This window comes from Dipteris shenzhenensis, chromosome 13, assembly GCF_047967505.1.
Source record: "Dipteris shenzhenensis isolate YYH24624 ecotype China chromosome 13, Dip_SZ_1.0, whole genome shotgun sequence".
Taxonomy (NCBI): Eukaryota; Viridiplantae; Streptophyta; class Polypodiopsida; order Gleicheniales; family Dipteridaceae; genus Dipteris; species Dipteris shenzhenensis.
In genome coordinates, this window is record NC_141608.1 from 41533340 (window position 1) to 41556570 (window position 23231).

The 23231-nt window shown below is 46.6% G+C and overlaps 1 protein-coding gene across 1 annotated transcript in view; it reads left to right on the forward strand.

Annotated features, from left to right (window-relative positions):
- LOC147895415 (beta-galactosidase 9-like) overlaps positions 1-23231 on the forward strand; it is a 165324-nt gene that overhangs the window by 19508 nt on the left and 122585 nt on the right. Inside the window, exons 4-7 of the mRNA XM_087383347.1 lie at positions 4459-4525; positions 21400-21492; positions 21581-21724; positions 21925-22013. Coding sequence (XP_087239473.1) covers positions 4459-4525; positions 21400-21492; positions 21581-21724; positions 21925-22013 — 393 coding nt within the window. The remainder of the gene's footprint in view (positions 1-4458; positions 4526-21399; positions 21493-21580; positions 21725-21924; positions 22014-23231) is intronic.

Consider the following 23231-nt stretch of genomic DNA (forward strand, 5'->3'; position numbering starts at 1 on the left):
GTTATTTGATTAGACAACTAGAGTGTGCCAGTGGCTCATCTCTCGCATGCTAATGAGACTCTAGCAATGCTCTCACAATGCTCATTTCACTTATGATGGGGTTGCTAAAGAGCGGACACACTTTCTATATCTTTTTTTTTTCAATCTATAGTTTCTTCGATTTAGGGATGCAGAGGCATCTTTAGTTCCCCTCATCACGGGGGCTTGGATTCATGATTTGTCTACTTTTTGGTCTCATGTGCCTCTTTGGCCTCTTGTGTACATTAATAAACACCTCTCTCTCTCTCTCTCTCTCTCTCTCTCAATGTTTTCCACAATGCCAACACAAGGATCTGTAAAGGATACATGCGGGAAGCAAGCTCTAAAAAGTTCTTTGATAGCATATATGGCAGGGATGCCACTTAAGGCGAGCTCTGATGTCATCACCCACCTCAACAAAATCTGCTTGGTCTTGATTGACAAATAAAGCTACAATTGTGACCCTATTAGCTGAAAATCACAAGTAGAGAAGGTACTATCTGAAGTGAAGCGGCAGGGAGGAAAGATGCAAGGAGATGGAGGAAAGAGAAGTCCAAAAGAGAGGAATGGAAATAGGAGAAACCACCAGGGAAGAGAAAGGATTTGCCTCAAAGATAAAATGCAGGCCATGTCTACTGAAATACAGCAACTCAAGGACACCAAAGGGACACGGGAAGGAGGCTGCAAGATCATTGATGAGATGAAATCTGAGAATGAGAAGCTCAAGAAAGAAATGGCAGTCTTGCAAGTAACCATGCAAGGGAAACAAATCACAAAAGGGAAAGCATATATACTTGCATGGAAAGAAGTGGTAAAAAAGGCACAGTAGCACCCAAAAAGGAGCTCATATCTGAAAATTGGAGGAAGAAAAGAGGTGGAGCAGCAAGGCATTGAGTGTGTTGGTTAGAGGCCTAATAGTAGGTGACACCCCCATGGCAGATGCTGAAGCTCTGTTTGCCAAGACGGGCGTAAACCTTACACGTGAATCAGCCTGGAGGGTGGATAAGGCAGATGCACCGATGATGCCCACATTGGACTAACAATCATTTAAGGAACATCCCAAGGCAGAGAACCCTTATTGACCTCTAGCCCAACTAGAGCGATAGTGCTTTCAGGCACACTTCTAGGACCCCCCAACAAAGGGATGGCTTCACACTTGTGAGACCGACAACCATGTATGTAGTGCCCCTTTGGGGTGCGGCCTATCGGTGACCGAACGGCAGGGATTCGAGAGGTACAAGTAACTATGGGGTCCAGGATCATTCAAAGTAAGCCCTCGATCACACGTCAGATCATATAGGCAGAGTTCGCTATGGCCACTTCAGTTTGATTCCATCTTCCAGACAGTGACATATCTTCATAGGGTATGGGTCTTACCTAGTTGGAGGCTGTCGAGGTTGGCATCAGAGTCATCCAGATGACTAGCTGAGAGTGGGAATTGTATAGCTTGGTACGCACGTATATCTAGATGGTTTGACATGTTATTTAGATGGACCGCCTTCTGGGATCTTGGAAAGCTTTCAAAAAGCTTCCAAAGGATCATAAGGCTCGTTAGTAAGCAATCTTAGAGAGAGTGCAGGTAGTATTCAGGAGATTGATGCAGCCATTACAGTGGATTGGATGGACAGATGATATGCCTATTTCATGCTTGGATGGGAACTTTCAAGAGAGCGGGCATTCCTCTACAGGTTATTGCTTTAAGTGGTGCAGATGAGGATGCCATGGCTTTTGACGTCCTTGTGGGAGGCTGGCTGTCGAGATCCACGGTGATGTTTCATTAAAGGTGTGGGAGTGGATTGATGAAGGCACCGAGAGAGGAGCCTCCCCTTCTTCGTTACACTGTTAGCAATGCTAGTAGATTTCAGTTGAGTTGTAGAGGTTGGAGGTCATTCAGAGCTCCCCATTGGGAGGGTTTGAGATTTCTACTGACATATAGAGGAACTTTTGAAAGAGACTCTGGAATCCCTTAGGAATAAAAAGATCACTCTTTTCTTTTTTGGCTTTTCATTCATGGTGGTGGGATTGCAGTGGACCCAGGTTTGGAGTCAATCCTATGTGTCCTCGTTGCCTTTCTGTTGTGGAGTCAGTTCAGCGTTGCTTTTGGGATGGCAGACATGCGAGGATTATTTGGAGGGGGATAGCCGGGATTCTCAGTACTTTTCTCTGATCCTCCTTCATGACTTCGGGCTCAGTTGCTTGGCTCTCTCTTTCGGGGCCTCAGGTCTTTTATGAGAGACATGACTCTTCTTGGGCTTTATCGATTTGATGCCACTTAGTTGAGCCATGCTCTTTCGATGATGTTCCTGCTTCATCATTTAGAGCTGTGCATGCCTCTATGGACTCTTTATGGGAAATACTGGCAAGTATTGCAGCATGCCATATTTGGAGAGCCAGATGCACAGAGGCGTTGGATGGATCCCAAGTTCACTTTTCTCACACTTGGCCAATATATGGACAGACAATATACATATACTGATGGCCCTTTGGGCGAGTAGACAGGGGTCCTCTTGCGCAGCTTTTGCTAAGAGGGCTACGTTCTTTAGAGAGTGGAGGGGTTCCCCCTTCTTTTTTGAGTCTACTACAGGGTTGAGATGGCATTTTCAGCCTTAACCTTGGTTGTTTTCCACCTCTTTCTAAGGAGTTTTTTTTCTCATGTTGCATCATGTATTTCCGGTTTGAGCTCGCTCTCAAGGGTTTTGTTTATACATAATGGATGTCTCTTTTTTGCCCCCCCCAAAAAAAGATGGACTGCCTAACCCCCTTTCTGTATAGCTTGGATGCCCCGTCCTTGCAGGCCCCACAAGATGAGATCAACCGTATCATACGGTTGGATCTACTCCAGCTCTACACATCATGGACTTGGGGTGGGAACCAGGAGTTCTCCACCATGGTCCAGTTCTACCATGACCACTTCTTGAGAGTGTAAGAGGATGGCAGGCCCTTGTATCTAGAGGGCAGACTGATCTCAGACACAGCGAGGATTGCCATCGGGCAGATATAGGTGTCGTCCCATCAGCTGAGGATGAGGTAGGGAGAGCCACAAGCACACCTAGAGAGCAACACATTTGCAGGCTATGCACATTGGGGGAGGTGGAGATAGAGGAGAACTTCCTATGCATTTGCCTCGCTTGCTATGAGATCCGAGGATGATACCACTGCCTCTTTGAGGAGGGAGGGTCTATCTGATGGAGATAGAATGATCAACATGATTAGAATGATCGATACAATCGACATGATCGACAGTGCCAGAGAAGACATCTCGAGTGCAGCAAAATGTCACCCACTTCTATGGCTTCGAGTCAGCCCCAGGTCATAGTGGGGGTAGAGGAGGAGGAAATAGCTGACATGAGGGCAGCATGGATCAACGGGCAGAGACGGCGTAGAGCGGTGGAACCACCATGCACGGTAGAGCGGCGTACAGGTCCATCCCATCGCTGCTCTACTCAGAGGAGACTGTCCGAGCTGAGGTGTCACTCTTGATATGGCCCACCGGATACAGAGATCAGGAAGACCACGCCCCCTGCCACAATGAGAGATGGCTTGACAGACGCAAATATGAGACCTATTCGCATCTCATCGGAGAGCCACCATGGCACCTGGTCCTGTTTTCGCAGCACTAGCTTTGCATGTCTGAGTTTGAGTTTTGAGATTATCAGCTTAGTTTAGCTTAGCTTAGCATTCAGCAAGGGCCTTAGCAAGCCCTTTGCCCACAGTGGCTTGTATGAGTAACTGTTTTATTGAAGAACAAAGCTGGAGGAACCAAAGTCTTGCAATCCCATCCCAAACGATCCTAGTCAAGTCTCTTCTTGGGCTATCACAGTTTGGCATCATCTTGTAGAGTTTTGTCTACTTGACACCGGTCCTGCCTCTCAGTACAGACCTGCACATGCATCAGTGGACACAAGTTGGGAGATTATTGCAAGCATCGCTGCCTGGCACATTTGAAGATCCAGATGTTTAGAGGCTATGATGGCACCCAGGTCCACCAAGCTCATACCATGGCAGCGTTTGGACAGACATTTTACATATCTTGATGGCCATTTGGTCCAGGATGCAGGGGACTTCTAGGTCTGCATTGGTCAGAAGGACGATTTTTCCCTCAGAATGGAGAGGCAGTACTTTCTTCTCCATGTCTCTTATTAGCATGGTGTGGCACTTCAGCCACAGTCCTGGTTTCTCTCAGCATTTGCACATGCTCAGATATTTTGAGTGGTACTTCACCACTTGTTTCTTATGCTCTGCATGATGTATTTCTTCCTTGAGTGCTTTGCTCTTTGCTGTTTCTTCCATACTTAATAGAAGTCTCTTTCAACCCCCCCCCCCCCCCCCAAAAAAAAAAAAGGTATCGCAAATTCAAGTGTCAGTAGGGAAATAACTTGATTTCTGTTTCTGTTCAAAAACAACTGTGGCCTAGATTCTCATTGATAAATTGGGATGCAGGGGCTTTCCAATCTGGCTGCGCGATATTCCTGGCATTGTATTTCGCACCAATAATACAGCATTCATGGTGCATCCCGTCCTCTCAATTTTAAAGTTGACACACTAAATAAACATGCCTTTAATAGCACCATGAGTTTACAATCCCATTGATGGAATGAAGTCTTTCATGTCAATTTAGAACAAAGCTTTCTTAATTTTGCAAATTAGATGTTGATTGCAGACGTTTACATTATGTACTTTGGCAGTTGAATTTAATCAAAAGGTGTAACTGTGTGCTTATACCATCTCTTACAAATAGGATCATTTGTAGAAGAAGTATATAATGACATAGGAACTTTCAGGCTGTATAATTCAGTTCAAGTGCTGTAATACCATGATGAATGGATGGAAAAGTGAAAAGTTTGTCGTTCCTTTCTTTTTGTCTGAGAAAATGAATCACAGAAATCTCTTTTTTTTGGGGGGAAAAAGTGAACTTCCATTAAGTGTGACCGAAATACATGGAAACAGAAAGGATCCTATGGAAAAAAACATTTAATAAATCAAGCAGAGAAAAGGTGAGGCACAGTCCAGAGAGTGGACGCGCCATGAGGGCCCTGTGGCAGTGTAAGTGAAAAATAAACCATGGTCCCACTCTCTCATGAACGCCACCCTCTTGGCCTTGGCTGCAGTTCATGAGTCTTGAACTCTGGTCCACGTGGCCATGAGAGTGTGTATAATATCCTACCAGATCGCTGAGCATGACTGAGAAGCAAAGGTCTAGGTAGGGCTTCTGCGCATTTGGATCTCCAAGTCTGCCAAGCGGTGAGGACGGCGACAATCTCCCAATCCAAGTCTATGGAAGAGGCCTGGTGCCTGTGTAAGGAATGCAGCATTGCATTAGAGTGAGAAGCTGAGGGGCTCCCATAAGGATGATAATGGCCCTGTCTGAATCTGCTCCCTCATATAGCGTTTGTGGACTTGACTTAGTAAGCTAAGCTACGAGTCCCCCAGGATTTAGTATGTGCCTCTCCTCACCCTGCCAAGCAAGAGTGCTATGCCCATGCCAGACCCTCTGGGCTTCTCTACATCCCCAAGTGCAATGCTGAATGGATGCCAATGCTGCGAGGCATCTCTAGCATGTGGGGTCTGCTCCAAAAGTATGTGTCCAAGAGTTCACTGGGAATCCACCGTGCTGAAAATTCCAGAAAAACATAAAAATTTTGGGTCTTGTTACAATAGAGTGTTGGGGTAAAGGCACATTGCCAACCCTTCATTTAAAGATAGGACACCTATGACTGTCTTAAGACAGTCATAGGGTAAACCTAATCCTAATAAAACATAAGTGAGTTTGTGGTGTGGCTCATCATTCTTCACACCCGCACTAGAGTGTCACTCTCTCTCACTCTCACTCTCTTGCTCTCTTCCCTTACACTCCCCCCTTCAACTGGTATCAGAGCCTCCTCTCCCTAGCCTACCCTTTCCGTACGGACGTACGACGGCCGTACGTCGTACGGACGGGCTCGACATCGCAGGGCGGCGGCGTTTTTTCGCAGGCTGCAGGGCGGCGGCGTTTTTTCATCGCAGGCTGCAGGGCGGCGGCGTTTTTTCATCGCAGGCTGCAGGGCGGCGGCGCATTTCGCAGCTAGGGCGCGGGCTGTTTCGTGGACACGGGAGCCGTTCGGGCGTGGGCGGAGCTGCATCAGGCAGCTGCACAGCAGCTGCTATAGCTGCATAGCAGCAAGCTCTTCGAGCGTCGCGCTACTCCACGGCAGCCGTACGGACTGTCCGTACAGTCGTACGGACTGCCGTACAACTGTACGGCGACTCACCTACAGCCCCTACCTGCAGTCCTTCACCCACCTGCAGGACTCGTTTGTCTTTTGCTGCAAAGACTCGACTTTTTTTTTTGGGGGGGAAGCGTGCCTGCTGCAGGGACAGAAGTACAGGAGGTACTCTGCAGGGACAGAAGTACAGCAGGTACTCTGCAGGTACTGAGAGGTACAGCAGACACACTTTTTTTGTTGGAAGAGGAATAGTGCTGAAGCACTCTGTTTTGTGCATGTACGCGCAGTACATGAAGCATTCCTGATACATTCCTGAAGCATTTCAGCTGTATACTGTGCATTTGTTGAGATACAGCAGATACTCTCGTGTCACTCACGCTTGAGGTGACTTGTACCACAGTGGTGGTGTTTGCGCAGTTACTTGCCTTTCAGGAAGGTCAGATGCTTGTTTTGCAAAAGCTTCTATGCATTTACTGAGTGCAATTCTCAGTTTTGGGTGACCATTTCAAAGGGCTTTTGCCTGGATGTGTTTGCAGTATATGCCTTGAGGCAGTGTGTAGCCGGGGAGCACACATTTGCTTTGTTTCCGCAGTGCATTTGGTGACATTTGTTGCAGGTCACATTTTTTGTACACACTTTGAAAATCTCAGTTGAGCCACGCTTGGTCAGGGCGCATCGAGTTTACTCGGTCCCTAACTGCCCATCGTTGACAGTGCTCAAAAGATTTTCTTCTTGGTGTTTGTACTTTGTGATTTGTGTTGTTACTGAGTACACAGGGGCAGTCTATGCATTGCACATTGTCAGGTACAAGTGTCAGAGAGATTTTCATATTGCATGCTACCTCAGTGTTGAGGTGTTCTCCACTTGATTCAGGTGTCAGATCAAGGGGCTTTTGCCCAGACTTTGTTTGATAGCACTTGGGTTACCGACAGAGATCTTCAGATGCATTTTCTCCCCTTGGTATAAGGGTGATTGCTTGGGATTTATCCCATTTACTGTTGCAGGTTTTGTGACAGGCTGAAGGATCATTTACTGTTTTTTGGGTGTTTGTCAAGTGGTTTCTGCAATTTAACTCAGTGCAAGACCTCATCTGAGGTGGGAGAAGTGATCAGTACAGTCAGTACAGCAGTGTTTACAGCAGTGTTGGTGGTTTTGTCAGATGATTATGCACTGTTAAGCACTTGTTGAGAAGCTGCAGCAGTCTGAAATTACTGTTTTTTATGCCTCTTTGAGCTCAGAACAGTGTGTCAGAAGGTACAGTACTTGCAGGGTCATTTACTGTTTTGCTGCAGATTTTACTGACAGTAAAAAACAGCACCATTGAGAGTGCTTCTGGCTCTTGAATAGAGCAGGTTTTTTCTGAGAAATCAGAATTTTTATTCAGTCTTTTTACTTCCAGGGAGTCAGGCACTTTCCTCATCTGATATGGCATCAGGGGGAGGTGATTCTTCAATTCTGAACATAAAGAAACTGGAAGGAGCACACAACTATGCATTATGGGCAGAACAGTGCTTGAATGTACTTCTGTTAAAGAAGATTGCTAAGCCCATAAGGGTGAAGGGTGTCAAGCCATCTGACATGGCAGCTGATGACTGGGAAGAGCTTGATTTGTCCGCGAGGGCAGCTATCATGCTCACTATTTCAGACACTCTTGTGTTCAATGTACAGGCTGAAAAGACCTCTTATGGTCTATGGCAAAGACTAGAAGAATTGTATGCCCAAAAGAGCTCAGCCAGTAAGGTTTATTGGCTGAAGAAGCTGGTCGATCTTCGCATGAAGGAAGGTACAGCTATGACCTCACACTTGAGTGAGTTCAATGCTATCTTTACACAGCTGATTGCACAGGGGTTGAACCTTGATGAGGAGTTCAAGGCTACTTTCTTGCTGTGTACCCTCCCCGAGAGTTGGGACACTTTCAAGACCACCCTGTCAAACTCGAATGCCACTCTTATTTATGCTGATGTAGAGAGCTCTCTCCTTATGGAGGAGATGAGCAGGAAGAATAATGCGGGCAGCAAGTCTTCAAATGCTTTGCAGGTACAGGACAGAGGCAGGACTCAGCAGAAGGGGAGATCTGCTAGTAAGTCCAAATCCCGCAGTCAGTCCCGTGGCAAAAAGGACATTGAATGCTTTTATTGTGGCAAGAAGGGACATGTGAAGTCTAAGTGCTTCAAGTTCATACGGGATCAGAAAGCCAAGAAGGCTGAAACAAAGGATGTAGGAAATGCAAGCAAAGGCAAAGGCAAGGCCAAGGCAGATGACTTGGATGCAGTGAATGTTGCAGCAGAGGACAGTGACAGTGACATACATGATGTTTTATGCTCCTCTGCTGTATTAGCACATGCTTTGGTTATTGATGGCCATGACATGCACACCTGGCTCTTGGATTCAGGTGCCTCCTTTCATGTTACTCCTCATAGGGAGTGGTTTACTTCCTACACAGGTACTCATGGAGTTGTTCATCTTGGGAACAACTATGCATGTCAGATTGCAGGGATTGGCAGTATACAGATAGTATTTCCTGATGGACAGTCATTTATGCTTGATGGTGTACGCCATGTGCCGCAAATCAAGAAAAATCTGATTAGCACTGGCTTATTGGATGACAGTGGTTACCACACCACATTTGGGGATTCCAAATGGGTGATTACTGATGGCCAGACTGTAGTGGCTGAGGGTTTTAAGAGTGATACCTTGTACCCTCTTTATGTTTCGAGTGTGGGTAATCATGTTGTTGCCATAACCGAGCTGCCAAAGGTTTCATTGTGGCATAGCCGGTTGGGACACATGTCTGTTAAAGGAATGCAAGAACTGTCACGTTTGGGTTATCTGCCGCCTCTCTCTTTTTCAGATTTGCCTACTTGTGATCATTGTATATTTGGCAAGCACTCTGTCACTCCTCATAAGAGGAGAACTCCCCAGAATAGAGCACCACTTGATCTAGTGCACACTGATCTGTGTGAAATGCCACAGTTATCACTAGGGGGTGCAAAATATTTTATTACTTTCATTGATGATGCCACACGTAAGGTGTGGGTCTATTTCTTGAAGCATAAGGGAGATGCCTTAGATGCTTTCAAGAAGTTTGTCGCTCAGGTTGAGAATCGGACAGGTCGTAGGCTGAAATGCCTCAGATCCGATAATGGGGGTGAGTATGTGCCACATGCTTTTGTGCAGTTTTGCCAAGCTAAGGGCATCAAACAGGAACTCACAGCCCCTCATAATGCATCTGAAAATGGTGCAAGTGAGCGGATGAATCGAACTATTCAGGAGAAGGTTCGATGTATGTTGTCTTATGCTGCATTACCCCATGGCTTTTGGGCAGAAGCCGTGCAAACAGCAGTTCACATTATTAACAGGTCACCAAATAAGGCTTTGGAATTGAAAGTGCCAGAGGAGGTGTGGTCTGGCAAGCCACCCTCATATAAGCACTTACGTGTATTTGGCTGCGAGTGCTTTGCCCATGTACGCAAAGATCTACGCACCAAACTGGATCCAAAGTCTATCAGATGCATCTTTATGGGTTATGGTGACGAAGGTGAAATGGGGTACAGGTTATGGGATCCCGTTAAACGGAAGATTATACGCAGCAATGATGTCATCTTTAAAGAAGATTGTGTACACAAGGAACCCGTGCAACCTGTGGAATACAGGAGGGTTATTTATGATGATGTTGGACAGCAAAGAATGCCCATTTATATTCAGCAGCAGGCTGCTGCAGATCACCCTGTTCAAGAGGGTATACAGGCTGAAAATCAGCCAGATAATTTTGCCAATGATGCACCACTGGATGTGCCAACAGATGGGGCTGTAGAACAACCAGATATGGTGGTACAGCCACCCGTCATGCATGAAGAACAGGCTGGACAGCAGCCTAATCCGGAACATTTTGTTAGGAGGAGCACCCGTGCACAACGGCCTCCTGCCAGGTTTGTTCCAGGAGCCAATAATGTGGCTGATTTTATCATGCTGACAGATTGTGGTGAGCCTTCCAGCTTCAAGGAAGCTATGGGAAGAACAGAGAAAAAGAAGTGGGAGAAAGCCATGCAGTCAGAAATGGACTCCCTACTTCAGAATGATACATGGGACTTGGTGCAGCTACCTGCAGGCAGAAAGGTTTTGCCATGCAAGTGGGTTTACAAAGTCAAAGTGGATTCAAATGCTTTACCAAGGTATAAGGCCATATTGGTTGCCAAGGGATTTAAGCAGGAGAAGGGCATTGACTTTGATGAGATCTTTTCCCCTGTAGTCAAGATGACTACTTTGAGAGCAGTGTTAGCTCTTGTTGCTCATCACGACATGGATTTATGTCAGATGGATGTGAAGACAGCTTTTCTTCACGGAGATCTTCATGATGAGATCTATATGAGTCAGCCAGAGGGATATGCTGTTAAAGGGAAAGAGCAGCTTGTGTGTAAGCTCAAGAGGAGCTTGTATGGACTCAAGCAGGCGCCAAGGGAATGGTACAAGAAGTTTGATGCCTTCATGCAGTCCCAAGGGTATCATCGGTGTGAGACCGATCATTGCTTGTACACCAAACGGGCAAAGGATGGCAGTTTGATGCTACTCATTCTATATGTGGATGACATGCTTATTGCCAGTAAATCTCAGCATGAGATTAGTGCTTTGAAGAAACAACTGCATAAGTCTTTTGACATGAAAGACTTGGGTGATGCAAATCATATTCTTGGCATGCGTATTACTCGTGACAGGTCCAAGGGACTTTTGTTTCTGTCACAGAAAGAGTATATTGACAAAGTACTGCAGAGGTTTAAAATGGAGGGGGGGAAGTCTATTAGTACCCCTTTGCCTCCACATTTAAAACTCAGCAGTAAGGACAGCCCCATATCAGATGATGATAAGGCTGAAATGGCCAAGGTTCCGTATGCATCTGCAGTTGGATCTTTGATGTATGCCATGGTTGCCACTCGTCCGGATATTGCTTTTGCGGTGGGAGTCATCAGCAGGTATATGGCAAATCCAGGCAAGAGGCATTGGGAAGCAGTGAAAGGTGTCTTGAGGTATCTCAAAGGTACCAAAGACTTGTGCATATGTCATGGTAGGCAGGATGCATTGGTGCATGGTTTTACAGATTCAGACTATGCAGGGAATGCAGATAACCGGAAGTCTACTACCGGTTATATTTTCACATTTGCAGGAGGTGCTATATCTTGGGTGTCTCGGTTGCAGAAATGCGTTGCACTGTCAACCACAGAAGCTGAATATGTTGCAGCCACTGAGGCCTGCAAGGAAGCAATATGGCTTACTCGGCTGGTGGGAGATTTGGGCCTTACAGGAGATATGCCAGTTTTGCATTGTGATAGTCAGAGTGCTATCATGTTGGCAAAGAATCCGGTCTTTCATCAGAAGACCAAGCACATAGAAGTGAAATATCATTTCATCAGGGAGGTACTGGAAGACAAGCGACTTGAGCTTGTGAAAGTGCATACTGATGATAATCCTACAGATTTGCTCACTAAGAGCTTGCCTACAGAGCGGTTTGCATATTGCCGCCACATCATGGGATTAGGATGAGACCATTCTTACTTTATGGTCTTGTATACAGTAACTGTATATTGCTGTAATTTTGTATTCTTTTCTCCCTTTTAGGCACATTGGCCTTTAGGTGGGAGGTTGTTGGGGTAAAGGCACATTGCCAACCCTTCATTTAAAGATAGGACACCTATGACTGTCTTAAGACAGTCATAGGGTAAACCTAATCCTAATAAAACATAAGTGAGTTTGTGGTGTGGCTCATCATTCTTCACACCCGCACTAGAGTGTCACTCTCTCTCACTCTCATTCTCTTGCTCTCTTCCCTTACACTCCCCCCTTCATAGAGACACCCCAAGTAGTTGTCGTCGTCAGGCGTTGACCACATGTTGACCATGTGTCAACACATGTCAACCACATGACATCACATGTCATCCATGCGTCGACACATGTCAACCATAGGTTCACCCAGGACCATATCCAAGGCAACCATGCATCGACACATGTCAACCACAAGTCGACACATGTCAACCATAGGTTAACCCAGGATTACCATGCCAAAGCTGATCTCATCGAGAGCTGCGCACATGGAGCAGTCAGGGCATTAACAGTTGCACATGGTGAAGACGTGTACATTGGTTCAGTGGTGCGGTGATTCAGCTCACATGCACATGGAGTATTTACACCACCCTGACTAGAAGAGGCTTGCGAGTCAGGAGGTCGCCAATGCCATCAAGAGAGATAGCGACGCAACGGCTATCCTCAACAGCTAAGGAGATAGAGCATGGACTGCCATACATCCCTGTTGGGCGGACCAAGTAGTCAAAAAGCAACCCTTTGGTCCGTGGATCTTGAAAGTGAGAGCGGAGGCACTGCCTCTCTAGTCTAGCCAATGAAGCATATCCTCTGCTCAGACGTGCATGCATCGCGGGTCTCATAGCGAAGATGGGTCCGGAAAAGATGACACCAAGATAAGTGTATGATGAAACTACCTCAACAGGGGGCCCATCAAATGCGAACTGCTCCTGGCGCATAACGGTTCGAGACGTATTGAAGATCATAATCTTTGTTTTACCCAGGTTGACCTTCAAATCATGAGACTCACAAAAGGACTGTAGTGCGTCAAGGTGTCTCTGGAGCCCCTCTGCTGAGGAAGACAAGAGAGCCACGCCATCTAAGTAAAGCAGTATCTGGATCAGCATGCCCGCAAGAGAGCAACCTACCCCCCCTGTTTTTGCGTCATTGTCTCGAGCTCTTGTCAATGTAGAGGCCAAACAAGGTAGGTGATAATGGACACCCTTGTTTGACCCCGATAGTGCTCATGATCTTGTCTGTCCATCCAGATCCTGTCCGGACTCTGTCTGAAACTCGCTCATAAAGTGCCATGACAGCCCAAATGATCTCCTGGTCATAACCCAAATCCTTTAGGCGTCGTATGAGGCGGGCTCTCAGAACCGTGTCAAATGCCTTGTGGAAATCCACAAAGCAACAATAAACCCTCTGCTTCCGTGCCCTCACCTCCTCGATGATACATCTGAGCGCAAGAATGTGGTCCATGATCCCGCCTAAAACCGGCTTGTCTTGCTGCTCTCTGTAGTTCTTCGGGCTCACGGGATCCTCTGCCTTGTGAATGGGTGAGATAGTGTTAATGGTCCAGGTGCGTGGAAACCCCAAGCAAACAGCTTCATTGAATAGCTTTGCTAAGATCGGGGCTAAGAGGTTAATCCCATATGCAATGAACTCAGTGCATAGTCCCTCGTGATCCTTCACTCGGCCATTATGAAGTTTCATTACGGCATCCTTTACCCCCCCCCCCCCCCCCCCCCCCCTCTCTAGTGAAGAGGGTGCAGGATGTGGGACGTGGCATGTGTGATAGGTTAGGGACTGGCTGATTTGGGATATCATAGAGTGTGCGTGCATAATCAAACCACACTTGAGTGTCAGTGAGTGGTGAGGGGGACCGTCCCTCTAGAAATCTCTGTCAAAAGTCCTTAGAGTTATTACTGAACAGAATGTTCAGTAGCTCCTCCTCGTTCCAGCGCGGAAAGTCAAGTTTCTTCCTGCCTACCACTTGATGGTACTCGCTTAGCGTCTCTGGTTCGCTCGGAAGATTGTTTTTGGATTTGAATCTGAGCTGACGGCGTAAAGCCTTACACTCATCGTCGTACCAGCTATTACAGGGTACGGTTTCAAGGGGTGGTGGGCGGGTGGTGTGGGGGAAGGCGTGAAGAGCAGCCTTGTGTAGTGAGCTGGTGACTAGGGCAGCACGGTCCTCTAATAGGGGTATAAAGTGAATGTATGCGAGAAGTATGTACAGACGGCCAAAGTAAGTAGGTGAGTGATCGCGATCAAAGCGTATATCATGGTAGGTGGAGTAAGAACTCAACAGGGTAGAAAGTGCTGTGCGGCAGGGGGTAGAAATGCTAAAGAAAAGATAGGTATGATCAGCCTTTGGAGGGAGAGGTGCTACGGTAAAGTCAGTGATGCGAGATGTGAAGCCAGGGGATCCCATGATGTAGTCCACAACACTGAAGCCTTCCCCATGTGGAAAGCATGTGAAGCCACTTGATGCAAGCCATCTGGAATTGATGGTGATGGTGCTTTGGAAGACACTGACACAGACATTGCTGATCTTGAGCGGGATCAACACCAAAAGCTTGATGTCTTGGGGAGACATAGGGTGCACACCGGATATGGAGATGAGGACATGGTTGACCTTACTCTACTTGACCTTTACTCATCAGAAGCCGACCACCCCTCCATTGAAGACCTTCTTGGAACCACTTATGAGGTGGAAGGCTTACCTTACAAGGGAATGCTCAGACAGGCACCGAGGTGTTAAAGGAACGCAACACCTACTGACTCTACATCTCAGCCAGTGATAGAGAATGCTCCTTTCAAGTTGATTGTAGGTCAGTTGTACAAACTCGGGAGGGACCACATCTTGAGACGGTGTGTGCTTCCCCATGAGACACAATCAATTCTTGAAGAGGCACACGTTGGCATAGGCGGAGGGCATATGGCCCCGGATGCTACTGCTTGAAAGACCATGCATGCTGGGTTCTGGTGGCCCAAACTCTTCCGCGACTGCCATACTCATGTGGCCCGATGTGACTCATGTCAACGAGCAGGCCCCAAGCCTACAAGGCGCGAGTACCTTCCTCTTAAACCATTCACTCTAGTGATCCCCTTCTATCATTGGGGATTGGATTTCATAGGGCTCATCTCTCTTGCCACACGCCGAGGGAACAAGTATGCTCTACTCGCTGCTGACTATGGAACCAAATGGGTAGAAGCCAAGGCAGTCAAAAACTGCACAGCCCAGGTTGTAGCCACATTTTTATGTGACCAGATCATCTCTAGGTTTGGCTGTCCTGTCGAATTGATGAGTGATCGGGGATCTCATTTCCTAAACAATACCATTGCTGCCCTAGTCAACATGTTACAAATAGTTTACAAATTTTTCTCTCCCTATAGTGCCAATGGTCTAGCTGAGAGCTCCAATCGAACAATGTGCAGGATCATGCATCGTCTTTGCCTTAGTTGTTTAGCAGATTGGGATGACATACTTCCAGCTGCTTTATTCGCCTACTGAACGGCATACAAGGTGAATATTGGGTACTCACCCTTCGAGATGGTCTATGGCTTGGAGGCCATCATGCCTTATGAATTTCATCTTGACACCCACTGGGTGCTTTGGGACAAGGATGACAACTTTGAAGCTTGTACAATGGAATGCTTATGGGATTTGGAGGCCTTGGTAGAGCATTGACATGAAGCAGTCTTCGCTCAAGAAGTGCAAGCCAGCATCATGGAGCAGCAGGATTTACTTTTGGTACCGGTACCAGCTCAGGAGTCCATGCCTACTTCAGCTGAAGGGTCAGCCTGGGAGGTGATTTCCAGCATTACCCTATGGCGGATATGGTGTTCGCGATGTTCTTTTTCCTTGGGGGCCATTTATGCACGGAGGCTGACACTCTTGCTTCCATTTGGGCGGAGATTATCTTTACTCTCAGGAGTCAGTGGGAGCGGTGTACATGCACCTCTTTGGCAGCTCGTGGGAGACTTATATCCTTCATGAGGACATGGGACTGCTCTTTATTTTTTCACTAGACCCCTTTTGGGATGTTGTGGCATTTTAGACCACCTCCATGGCTCTTTTGCCATATTGTTGAGGCTAGGGATAGAGTACTTTCTCTCCCACCTGTTGTATGATTTGTTTTGAATGGAATATATCACTCTTTTCTGTAAAAAAAAAACGACAGAAAGCATGGCATGATCGAAACCTCAGGAAGCAGGAGTTCAAAGTTGGTGATTTGGTACTATTGTATTCCAGTAAGTTTCTCGAACAAAGGCCTAAGTTTGTAAGTGGTTGGACATGGCCCTTTTTCATAGCCAAGATTCTCCCAAGCAGAGGGGTTTACTTGATTCATAGCCAAGATTCTCCCAAGCGGAGGGGTTTACTTGGCCACTTTGGAAGGCAGACTCCTACCTGCCCCAGTGAATGGATCACGAGTCAAGAAATACCATGTTCAATGAGGAAATTTCCTCCTCACGCTTGTATATACCTTGATGTTTTGTTACCACCTCTCTCTACAAAAGGTCTTCTCTCTCCAGTGTCACCTTCTCTTTCTACCCGGTTGCCATTTCTCTGTCTAAATGCCACTTCCTCTTGACACTTGGTGTTACTTTCTCTCTCTTCATGGGACCTCCCCTTTCCACTGTCACCTTCTCTCTCTACGTGAAACCTTGTCTTTCCAACCTAGTGTCACTTTCTCTCGCTAAATGGCACCTCTCCTTTCTAGTGTCACCTTCTTCACCTTCTCTCTCTACGTGGAGCCGTGTCTTGGTGTCTCTTAATGGGACCTTCTCTTTCCCTCTGGGTGTCACTGTCTCTCTCCGAAGGAGACCTTCTCTTTCCGCCCTGTGTCCTACGTTCACCTCTCTCTTACAAACACCTTCTCTTTCCACCCTTTGTCCCCTTCCCACCTTTCTCTTACAAACACTTTCTCTTTCCACCCTCAGTCCCATCCCATCTCTCTCTTACAAACACCTTCTCTTTCCATCCATGTCACTTCCCCACCTCTCTTACAAGCACCTTCTCTTTTCACCCTCTGTCCCATCCCACCTCTCGCTTACAAACACCTTCTCTTTCCACCCCATATCACTCGCCCACCTCTCTCTTATAAACATCTTCTCTTTTTCACCCTCTGTCCCCTCCCCACCTCTCTTATAAACACCTTCTCTTTCCATCCTCTGTCTCATCCCACCTCTCTCTTACAAATACCTTCTCTTTCCACCGCATGTCACTCCCCCACCTCTTACAAACATCTTCTCTTTCCACCCGTTGTCCCATCCCATCTCTCTCTTACAAACACCTTCTTTTTCCACCTCATGTCACTCCCCCACCTCTCTCTTACAAACGCCTTCTCTTTCCATCCCATGTCACTCCCCCATTTCTCTCTTACAAATGCTTTCTCTTTCCACCCCATGTCACTCTCCCACCTCTCTCTTATAAACACCTTCTCTTTTCACCTTTTGTCCCATCCCACCTCTCTCTTGCAAACATCTTCTCTTTCCACCTCATGTCAATCTCCCATCTCTCTCTTACAAACACCTTCTTTTTTCACCTCGTGTCACTCTCCTACCTCTCTCTTACAAACACCTTCTCTTTTCACCCTCTGTCCCCTTCCCACCTCTCTCTTACACACCTTCTCTTTTCCACTCTCTGTCCCATCCCTCTCTTACAAATACCTTCTCTTTCCATTCTCTGTCACTCCCCTATCTCTCTCTTACAAACACCTCCTCTTTCCACCGGCTGTCTCATCCCACCTCTCTCTTATAAACACCTTCTCTTTTCACCCCATGTCACTCCTCCATCTCTCTTACAAACACCTTATCTTTCTACCGTCTGTCCCCGCTCCATCTCTCTCTTACAAACACCTCTTTTTGCCTCTGTCCCATCTTACCTCTCTCTTACAAACACCTTCTCTTTTCACCCTATGTCACTCCCCCACCTCTCTCTGTTGACAAACATCTCCTCTTTCCACCCTCTGTCCCATCCCACCTCTCTCTTACAAACACCCTCTCTTTCTACCCTTTGTCTCTCTCCCACCTCTCTCTTACAAACACCCTCTCTTTCTACCCTTTGTCTCTCTCCCACCTCTCTCTTACACACACCTTCTCTTTCCACCCTATGTCCCACCCCACCTCTCTCTTACAACCACCTTCTCTTTCCACCCTATGTCACTCCCCCATCTCTCTCTTACACACACCTTCTCTTTCCACCCTATGTCCCACCCCCACCTCTCTCTTACAAAAACCTTCTCTTTCCACCTCTTGTCTCCCCACCACCACCACAGAGCGATTGGGCTTCCACGCTATTTTTAGCACCTTTGCTAATTTTAGCAGATTAACTTTTTGGAGGATTTGCTTCCTTTAGATTCTCTCTCTCTCTCTCTCTCTCTCTCTCTCTCTCTCTCTCTCCCCCCCTCCTCCATGGCTTCCCTCTGCCGCTCTCCCCATAGTAGCCCTCACACTCTTACGGGCTATTCAGCACCCTGCTAATGTTAGCTTTCTTGCTCTTTGGTAAACTTTCCTTCCTCTTATCCCCTCCTCTCCTCCATCAGTTCCATCGCTCCCATCCTTGCACGCCTCCTTTTGCTTGCAACATCTCCTCCCTCCAGCTTCTCCTCCATCTGCTTCCTCCATCACCTCCTTCTTCGGCTTCTCCTTCCTTCCAGGTGTCTCCTCATCCTCTCCATCAAGCCCTCTCCTCCCCATCCTCTCCGAGCACTCCCCTCCCCTCACCAGCTCCTAGCGGCCAGCCTCTTGCGGCAAGTCCCTCACCTTCTCTCCACGCACTCGCGCCCCCTCCTGCCACCCTCTACGCAGCCCCCTCCCACATGATTATCCATAAGGTCTCCACTATTTACTATGCTCAAGCAAATTGTCAAGGGGAATCATCCAACAGGCTCATCCAGAAAGTCTTGAAGAAGGTAGTAAATGAGATTTGGACTGACTGGGATCAAAAGTTATATTCCGCCCTTTGGGGCTTCCATACCCCATACAAAGTCACTACTGGCCTCACCCCTTTCAAAATGTTTATGGCATTGAGGCAATAGTGCCCATGGAGTTCTTGGTTCTGAGTCTCCGGATCGCTTTGTTGAAGTGACTGAGTCCTTACGCATCGGATGAACCAATTACTTATGTCTCCAATGTAGTACAACGCCATGGGAAGAAGTGGGTAGACCGGCACGCCAAACGTTGAGTCTTCGAAGAGGAGGGCGTAGTGCTCTTGTTTCAGTCTCGGCAAGGCCTTTCTCCGGCAAGCTAAAGCTCGAGTGGCCAGGACTGTATTGGATTGTCCATCGATTCTATGATGGCACATTTTTATCAGGCACGTTACAAGGTGATACATTTAAGAAGCTAGTTAATGCCTATCGCCTTAGGCCCTATTTTGGCCCCATGCGCCTTACCCATTTCTTGAGGAGCAGTTGGAAGCAACAACTGTCACATCAGCACGTGTGGAAGTTATTGTGAGTCATCATTAGTGGGAGCCCACACTATTTTCAAGGCAAAGGTAACTGTAGTTCGTGCGGTGCGAATTTCTAACTTTAGTCATCAGGCTTTTGCATGCCCTCTCCATGCCTTCCCTATCACCTCGTGCGCAACATTCGTCGCCTTCACTTGCTCACTTCTTGCTCACTTTGCTATTGCTTGGGCTTGCACGTTCACCTTCGCCATCTTCCACATCTCTCCTCTTTAGCTTGCTCATTCTCTCGCTTCTCATAGCCCTTGCTTTCTTGCAAGCCTCTCATCTACGTGCACATGGTGATCTACAACACTTTCACCAAGCTCAACACAGAGCCCGCCCTTGTTCAAGATTGGTTGCAGTGCACAAGGCTCCTTGTAGCAGCCACACTATCATGGAGCACCACCCCCATCCATCCTGAGTCTGATACATTTGTGACCCAGCTGATATGGGGCGACCTTCGCGTTGCCAGCGGTGGGGTGTATCTCCTCACAAGAATGGGTTCTCACTTTGCCTTTGATGGCTCAAGGATGGCCACAAAATATACCCCTTGGCACTCCTAGCAGAGATGGAGGGACATTTTGGAGCGAAGTCGGTGCAAAAGTTCCTTCTCAGCCTTGGTATTGCCTCTTATGATGTATATATTTCTTTAGATCCCCAAGTAGGCATTTGACTTCATTAATCAGGCCTTGTGATGGTTCGGCAGATTGTCATCTGTCCCTCAGGTGTGCCAAAGAGTTACCGCGGTCCAACCAGCCCACCTCCAGTAGGTCCGTCTTCGGTAACACTGCGGTCTCTGACCCCTAGTCGGAACTGCTCCTGTCAAGCCTTTATGGCCATGCCGCATAATCAAGTTAGGACCACTGCCATAGGGAGCTAGTAGTCAGTCGCTAAACGTCTCTTAGCGGCATCATCACAAGTCGTGGGGATGACCGTTGGCGGGAAAGTAGGATTTATAGGGTATGCCACCTAGATGTAAAGAGGGTTGTTGAGACAGTAGTTGTTCTTTGTAATTCAAAAGTGACTCGTCTCTGTGATCCCGGCATTGAGCAAGTTTCACTCCGTGGTGATATGAGCAACGTATTCCTTAGGGCGAGTGGAGTGGGTGTGATTGATATACTAAAGAAGAGATAGGTGAAGTGCGAGTTGAAGGCAGGGAATTCCATGAGGTAGTCAGCTACGGTGGAGCCCCCCCTATGTGGAAAACGAGTCCACTTGAGAAGGGCCATTTGTCCAAACCATCATAAATGTCAAGATCATGTATCTTGTCCATGTCTATGAATGCATGCCCGTAAGATTTGACTAGGGCTTGCTTGTCTGTGAAAACTTCGAACATCTCGACCTCATCTAGATCAACAGTTGGCAATAAGATAGGGCTCGGTTGTTGAAGCACGAGAATCTCAATTTCTACGGGCCATATGCATTTAATGCCTTACACAAGGAAATATTGTAAGCCCACACCACTTGGAGGATTTTTTGGTCCAATCTCGATGCCCGACCTTAACTGTCTTCTTGAGAATGGTACCTTTTCCTGTACCATCTGATTGGGGACTGAGGGGTTACTCTTAATCATCCGAGATCCAATAATTACTTGTAGCCTCTCGAATCTCCTCAAATCAATTGGTGAGAGATCACTCCCTCAGAAGGGTATTGCTTACATGGTTGTCGGCCTCAATATTGTATCAAACAACCACCCTTCATCGAGCGGTCCTGGACGGGTATATGAATGCATTGTCGCTCTAGTTGGGCCAAAGCTCCATCAGTGAATGCAATCTGACTTGACTCTATGATTGTTGCCACTTCCTAAGCATCAGCCATAGGTGGCACATGCAAAGAAGGACACCAAGATAAGGCTTGCCAGCCACATGGGAACTGCTGATCCCCATGCCTTCTTCAGGTAAGAGAGACCTAAACCTATCCCTCTACTTCTTTTCTGTTAATTCTGCTAAAACAGTGTCTAAATCTTCCCTAAATTAGTCATTGTTAGCAGTTCTAGTAGAAGCCATGTTTCAGGTAAGGGGAGGAGCTGTAATTGAACCAAGGGGATAAGATCTGAGATTGCAAGAAAAACAATATGATTTAACTGAAATTGTCTTGTTTACAGTGGATGGTCATGTTTAATCTGGAATATTTTGATATTTATTGGTGTAGGAGGAGATGTCTACATTTGTTCAGAAAGTTGTGAATCTCATGAAAGGAAAGAGACTCTTCGCCTGGCAGGGTGGTCCAATAATTATGGCACAGGTTATGTATTTTAATGACAGCTTTCAACGAGTTTCAAATGCTAAACTTATTTTTTAGGCTTAAAGACGTTTTGATCTTTACAATGCAGATAGAAAACGAATATGGTAATATTGAACATTCGTTTGGTGAGGGTGGGAGACAATATGTGAAATGGGCAGCTACACTAGCTCAGAGCCTAGATATAGGTGTTCCTTGGGTCATGTGCCAACAAAATGATGCACCCTCCAATATGGTAAGCGGCAATTCTGAAAACTGCTGCGTTTCATGTGGGCTTTGTATCTGTTTTTGGTAATTGTCTGTTTTCTGACTTTTATTATGCAGTAGAGTTTTGTGAAAGGTTTTATTACATTTTCAAAATTAGCTAATCTTTGCAATCTGGTAGCTTTTTTCAGCAGCCAATCTAACTCTTCTCCAGTTTTTTTCATCTTGCAGATAAATGCTTGCAATGGGTTCTATTGTGATGGCTTCAGACCAAATGATCGTGGAAAGCCAGTTTTGTGGACGGAAGATTGGAATGGATGGTATCAAACTTGTTCTTTCAGCTTTGTTCCTACAAGTTTTTGAAATTAGAAGCCATGTTTGGGGTTTAATTCTGATATCTACTAGGGTGTACATGTAAGGATATATGGAATGAAGACATCTTTGTTCGATGACATCTTGTGGAGTCATGCTCCCTCCGGGATGTTCCGTTTACTCCATTCAGAGCTCCCCCACATCTTGGGAGATTCTAGCTAGTATCACAGCATGGCATATTTGGAGAGCCAGATGTACAGAGGCTTTGGAGGACTCCCACGTTCACCCATCTCAGACTATGGCTAGTATCTGGGCAAATACTACACACTTTGATGGCCATTTGGGCAAACATATAGGGAGCCTCTAGGATTGCTACTGCTAGGAGGGTCGCTTTTCTCAGAGTTCGGAAGGATTGTCCTTTCTTCTCAGACTCTCCTTCAGGGATGAGGTGGCATTTTCAGCCACCACCTGGGATTTTTGTTTGCTCATTCTGAGCTGTTTTTTCTCATGATTGACATGATGTACTCCCGCACTTGAGCTTGCTCTGCAGTTTTTATTCAAAGTACTTAATGAAGTACTTTTCTTGAAAAAAAAAAAATCCCCTGTTTTGTTTGGTAAGGGCGTGAGTGAGCGTCTCTTGCTGCTTTCAGTCCATCCCCCACAGGGACCCTTACTTTGTGGCTGTGTGGGAGTCTCTTGTGCTATGATTCTTATGGAGGAGCTGTTCACTTTTATCTTTGTGTTGAAGCTGCAGCTCCATGCCAGAATTCCCTGCAGTATTGCAGTGCTTTTTAACTAAAAACCGCAAAGCATCATTACAAAGCAGCAATGGTCTTTCAAAGTGAAATTCCAAATCACAATGTGCTTTGCTAAGCAATAAGCTGAAATATAATGCAAAGAGGTGCATCATTCACTATATGAATCCCTGCAAGCATCGATGAGTGACATGGGATCCATGCCACATAAAAAATCAGCCTTTTCTAGTTGTAAACTGAAAAATGACTCTATTACTACAGCATACAAAGAGCCTGACTTCCCAGATGCAGAAGTGCAGCCACACGTTATCTTGCACTTGCTCTTGTCACAAAGTGCTTTGCAAAGCACAAAGATGAAATATGCATACAGCCTTGCAAGCATAAACAGTTGCCGTGGCATATTAAAAGTAGCCCTTCTTGGATGCAAATTACAAACTACCTGCGTGTTACTGAATGCTCAACATTTAAACT